Source organism: Chiloscyllium punctatum, chromosome 12 (assembly GCF_047496795.1).
Source record: "Chiloscyllium punctatum isolate Juve2018m chromosome 12, sChiPun1.3, whole genome shotgun sequence".
Taxonomy (NCBI): domain Eukaryota; kingdom Metazoa; phylum Chordata; class Chondrichthyes; order Orectolobiformes; family Hemiscylliidae; genus Chiloscyllium; species Chiloscyllium punctatum.
In genome coordinates, this window is record NC_092750.1 from 37,329,930 (window position 1) to 37,335,929 (window position 6,000).

At 37.6% G+C, this 6,000-nt stretch overlaps 1 protein-coding gene across 4 annotated transcripts in view; it reads left to right on the forward strand.

Moving 5' to 3' along the window:
• The window catches only part of flnba (filamin B a), a 148,314-nt gene extending 142,759 nt beyond the window's left edge, over positions 1-5,555 (forward strand). For all 4 annotated transcript variants that reach the window (XM_072582384.1, XM_072582385.1, XM_072582386.1 and 1 more), the window contains 3 exons: positions 170-388; positions 1,964-2,167; positions 4,109-5,555. In XM_072582384.1, coding sequence (XP_072438485.1) covers positions 170-388; positions 1,964-2,167; positions 4,109-4,296 — 611 coding nt within the window. In that variant the 3' untranslated portion in view covers positions 4,297-5,555. The remainder of the gene's footprint in view (positions 1-169; positions 389-1,963; positions 2,168-4,108) is intronic.
• The last annotated feature ends 445 nt before the right edge of the window (positions 5,556-6,000 follow it).

Below are 6,000 nucleotides of genomic sequence, written 5' to 3' on the forward strand. Positions count from 1 at the left end.
TTTGACACTACAATCTTTTACATCTATCAGATCTTTCTACATTTGAAGTCCTGGGTTGTGACTTGCCTGCAGTTGGTAGGCTGAGGTCAACAAAGCTAACTGAACCTGCACTGAATGCTGAACACAGTCCTGTATGGAAGTCTGAAATTTGTAATGGTTTTTGTTGCAGGTGTCCAGTCTGAATTCATTGTTAAAACTGCTAATGCCAGTCCAGGCTCACTTAGTGTTGCTATCGATGGACCATCCAAAGTAAAAATGGACTGTCGTGACTGCCCTGAAGGATACAAGGTCTTGTACACTCCAATGGCACCAGGAGACTACCAAATTGGAATTAAATATGGAGGACCATATCATATTCAGGGTAGTCCTTTCAAGGCAAAAGTAACAGGTACGTAAACAATAGCTGTCATAACAGCCTGATGCCAGAAGTCCAGTCGACTAATAAATGCACCTTGTTCCACCTCCTTTTGAAGTGGGTCTAAAACCAATATTATCCTGCTAACCGTTTGAGCACTTAACATTTGAGTTCCGGAGACAAAAACCTACTCTGAAAATACTTGTAATGTTCCCACCCTAAATGTTTTTTCGTCTGTGGGCTCAACAACGAACAAACTATTTAAAATTGTTTTTTAATCACTTTAGTGGGAGCTTTTCCTCGCAATAATTTTCATCCATACTTGACACTTCTAAGGAGTCATAGCCAGAAGCATTATTCTGATACCCAGTACTCAATATGGTGCTCTTAAAGGGTATCATGGAAATGGGAGCAGTGGAATTTACTAAAGGTTCTTGTTTTTTAAACTTTTTTTTCTCTCAAGAGTTGAAGTAAAACCTAAACTGACACCACAAACTTGAACCTTTTTTTTTTCATCATGCAAGAATGCCACTAAAAGGAAACAACAGTTTATACCCTGCTGCTGTTCCACTGACTTCACGTCCAGGGTGACTTGACTTTTGAAGCCTGAGTGGAAAAAATCTGAGGGTCAGAGAACTGGGGGTGGGAGGCGGCGTACATATGAGGAATAGATTGAATATATCAATCCTCTGCACTGGGATGGCATCTTTCCACCTTGAATTGTCCAAATCCTCCATGATCAGTTTAACATGGGTTAAAAGATGAGCAAGCCTCTATCTCTCCCTTAACTCAACCCAGTGCCCTGCTGTATGACTAGTGCTAACTGGTTAGCAAGTAGACTTAGTTGTGGTGTTGTCATAGAATGCACCAGTTAGATGATTGAGTTAACTCAGAGCCGTAGTTTAAATTATTCTGATTTTATTCTGATTCTAATTCTCTCTGGTTGAGGTATTGCCCTGAAGAATGAACTGGAAAATGGCTAACGCCCTTTAAATTTCCAGATAGTGTATTTGTTTTCCCATGTCAATTCTTTGATCAATTAATGTTCACTTGCCAATCAATCAGCATTCTTAGATGCTCCAGATGTTTCTTCATGCAGATGTATTGTCCAAGAAAACGCTTAAGTGTCTCTTTACTTCCAAGTGACTGCCTGATCTATGTAAGCCTTAATGATTTACAATGGTCAATGTGTTGACTGTTCCAGAAAGGATTTGGTGGTCTTCACAGTAGACATGGCCTGGTGGCAGTTCTGGGATCTATCAGATGGCTAATATTTTATGTACATTTGACTGTTTTAAGTTTCTCCCTCTTAAGTTTAAAGTTTAAACAACTTTATCAAAACTCATTGTTCTAGACACTCTAGAAGCAAAGGAAGGAATCATAACTTTGCATTTTTTTTTGAAAAAGAGCTTTTTAAAAAAATTTTTGACTCTTTAAAACTCCTTCTCTAAAAGTGGTGTTTAAATTGTGTACACTTTGGTTTTATAGTAAGTCAATGAATAACTTTTGGTTTTAACTCCTTTTGAAGATACCAGTCTTTAATTGGGTTGCAATGCTTTTTAGAATTCCTAGAGTAAATGGATTAATTTATTATTTCTTTTTCTCTAGGTGCTCGGTTGATTAGTGGTGGCAGTACACATGAAAGCTCTTCTATTATAGTAGAATCTGTGACCAAATCCACTACTGTTAACTCCTACAGTGCTGTCCCCAAATTTGCATCTGACAGCAGTAAAGTGGTGTCCAGTGGTGCAGGCCTCTCTATGGCAAATGTAGGTCAGAAGAACTGCTTCTCAGTGGATTGTAGCAGAGCAGGTAAAACTAACACTAAAACTTGAATGTGTTAATACAGTTATAGCTCTACAGCTTGATATCTATAAAAAAGAAACCAAAGCTATTTAGTATTGAGGTCTAAAGCCTATTTACATTAGTCTGAATTCTGTAACCGATCCTATCATCTTTGTGTAAAAGTATACGGGATTAGCTTCAGATCTAGGTGGTTTGAAAATCCTGCAGCATTATACTTGGGCTTTCAACCAAATGATATTAAATAGCCAGGCCAATTATGTACTTATCTTTTTTGACTTTTTTTGTAATGGGTCTGGAATTATTTTGTTTTGGGGCTGCTTATGTTAAACTTCCACTGTTGATGGTTAGAGTTTCACACTTGGTTAGAAGCCAGGAATCACTTGGTGATTCTTTTTTGCGTATTCTTGATCAGCTTCACTGTTGACAAATTTTACACTAATTTGTATTAACACTAATGTAAGGTAACAGCTTTGTAGTGAATTGAGTTTACTGGGTTTTTTTTTGCACAAACAAAAACGCTTTGACTCCTGCCAGGTCTGTAGGTGTTTTTCATGGTTTTTACTTTGTGCAGCAGAATTCCCTTCATGTGCACAGGGCTTAAAATTATAATGGCTTAAAATAAGGCCCTCTTTTATGCAGGTAATTGTGGGGAAAAGCTATTGCACAGCTGAAGGATTTGCAACAGCCTCTTATCCAGATTTTTGACTTTTTTTTTAAATTTCAGGTCTAATTGTTCTATGGGACTAAATTTCCAGAACAAGGTGGCTAGCAGCATTGCAATGTTGCCATTTACCTAAATCATGACTGGCACTGCCTTGATTTTATTCTTCCAGAAATAACTCTGGCTTTTTGTGCATGTGTTCAACAGTGTCTTTGCCAGAGCTATTAAGTAGCTGTTAATCTTCTGAACAATGCCTTTGGGTTCCATCTGGGATTTGCTATAGCTATCATAATAGCTTTGATCCAGATGTAAATGAGCTGAGTGCTGCCCTTATCAATAAGGCAGCATCTGATGACATCAAGTGACCCTAGCAAAACTAGGATCTGTGAATATCTGATTTTTGGGAAGGTGTTGGAAGTGGAGGGGTAATCATTCTGCTTCTTGGAGACTTATTTTGGGATGAAGGAAGATTTGGTTGTGGTTGCCTGAAGTCAAACATCTCTGCTCCTTGGTTGTATCCTAGACCTAGCTATCTTTAATGACTATCAATGATTTTTCCACTGGTTTTCAGAAGTGGGGATGTTGACTAAGTATGCATTGAGCATTCTGAACACTTGTGCACTGGAACAGGCTGTCTATATGCATTAAGACTTGAACAATATCCAAGCTTGTGCTGAAAAGTGATAAGTAAAATTTGCTCTCCACAAATATGAGGCAATGACTGCTTTAAATGAGTCTAAACAGTCCCCTTAACAATGACAGAATGACCATTGCTGAAATACCAATATCCTGGAGGTTTTCCAACCAGAAACTGAACTGAACCAGGCACTATCTGAAGACATGGATGAAATAAATACAAGTATCTTTACTTTCAGATTAGGAGATTTGAACGATATAATGACTTGTCTATGGCTGATGCCTTGGATAATCTTCTGTCTCCAATTTGTGATGGAGACACCATTTGTAAAACACTAGTTGCAAAAGGTGTCAGATGCAGCATAACCTTTGAAAGCCACTAGTGTATGATTGAAAATCCACTAAATTTGAGTCCCGAAATGGAGAAATACTTCAAAATAACTCAAGGATGCAATGATCAGAAATAGGACAGGTGCATGTTCAAATTGTAGTGCTTAAATTATTTCACCCATGAGCTGAATCTGATGTTTTAACCACTTGTGCAGTTGGGTCTATACTTGTAATCTCTCTTGTTAGGATATAATTTTTAAACCTAGTTGCAACAAGTACTGCTTAGTTTCTAAACTTTTTTGTCTTTGTTTTTTTTTTAGGTTCAAATGTACTACTAGTTGGCGTTCATGGACCCACTATTCCATGTGAGGAGGTGTCTGTGAAACACATTGGAAATGAGCAGTACAACGTGGCCTATATAGTGAAGGAGAGGGGAAACTATACACTGGTTGTGAAATGGGGCGATGAGCATATTCCTGGGAGTCCATTCTATATTACAGTTCCTTAAGCAGGCCACTTTCTAATCTGGCTACTTCAAATTCCAGCACTCCAGTTTGGTATCTTGAGTTTTCAAAGGGCACTGCAAATGCATGATGGCTTCTAAAGCTCCAAAATGGATGTTTTTTTTCAAATATTTGCTGTTGACTCAGCTACTTTTAAAGGATGGATTGGGTTATAGATTTTGCCATTCTCTGTAGAAACTGAAGATTGTATGGATTATATATAAATATGAACTAAACTGGGTCAATTGTAAAACTGGATTATTTTGGGATTTTTGCCAGCTGTCATTTTTGGCTAAAGCCATAAATAACTGCTTGAGCTTCAGATGGACTTGAATACAATGTAGAATAATGGAATCCCATTCTGAAATGGTTACTTTTTTGGATGCAATGCTTCACTATAATGACGTGGCAGACAGCATTGCTTGTTATACCTTTTTATTTTTAATTGGGGTGCTTGCACAGTCTTTGAAGCTTTTTGTAAGGAATGTGCAAACTGATCAAAGGATTTTGATCTTGCCTAATTGGAGACTCAGGAACTCTGGCTTCAAATTTTTGCAAATGTCCTTGCATAAACACTGATCTTAAATTATTTGCTGGGGAAAACTGCTGCTGTGGCTCTCTTATCACCAACTTCTTTGTCTACTGCATGCTCCAATATCAGTGTCGTCTAAGTAGAAGACTGCTTGGAATAGGTTGGTAGGTACAGTAAGATTTTTGCAAGCACCTACTAGTAAATCTGTGCCACCTGCCCCCCACCTGGAAACCAATGCTGCATCAAGTGCTCAAATTGGCTAAACCTGAAATAGCAGACAAGCCAACTTAAATCCCTCTGGACCTATTTGGCCACTACTTCTATTTTTCTCCTTTTTTTACTGATCAGTCATGCTGCCATTTTAGATGTACTTGGATACTTGATCTTGGTACTTCTGCCAAAATGAGCTTGCCCAACATTTTAAGGACTGCTCATCTGATTCTAGTGCATATTGGAGTCAAATGTGAATAGGTCAGTTTGTATAACTGGATATTTGTTTTTGACTTAAATTAAAAGCTACTAAATTGCACAATTCTTAAGCTGAACCTTGATCTATACTTTGGTGTTAATCTTACTAATATTTTTTCTCTAGGGCTGATTTTGTAATTGGATTTTGTATTGGAGTTTAAAACATGGGGAAGAATGGTTTGTCACTTTTTATAGTGCTTTGTGCCTTACTGTGAAAAGCTTAATGTAACTCAACTGACTCAATAAACTTCAATAAAAGCACAATTTCAGCTGTTTGAAATATTACATTTACTCAGTAACTTAGAGGGTTCATAAAGGGCTTCATGTTGAATGCCCCACATTAATGTGTAGCTATTTGTTTGGGTTTTCAAGCCACCATTTAACACCTTTTTACAAGTCCTGAAAGTAGATCTAAGCATGAGATCTCTCGACACTTGATTTTTTTTTCCCAGTCAAGGTGACCGGTTTGGTTCAATTATGAACAAAACAACAGGATTCAGTTGAACACTTTAGCATTTTATACTATATCTTAACTGATCTTTCTTTTGCTTGCTTGTATAACTATTGCATATAGGGTTCGCATGCAAAGTATCTTTAAATGCTATCATACTTTATACTCTTGTCACTTTTTTCAGTTGGCCTTTTGCTGCCAAAGTATGCAAAACTCCTGGCTTGCTATTCTTGGCAATACTAAGTCACTTGAGGACTC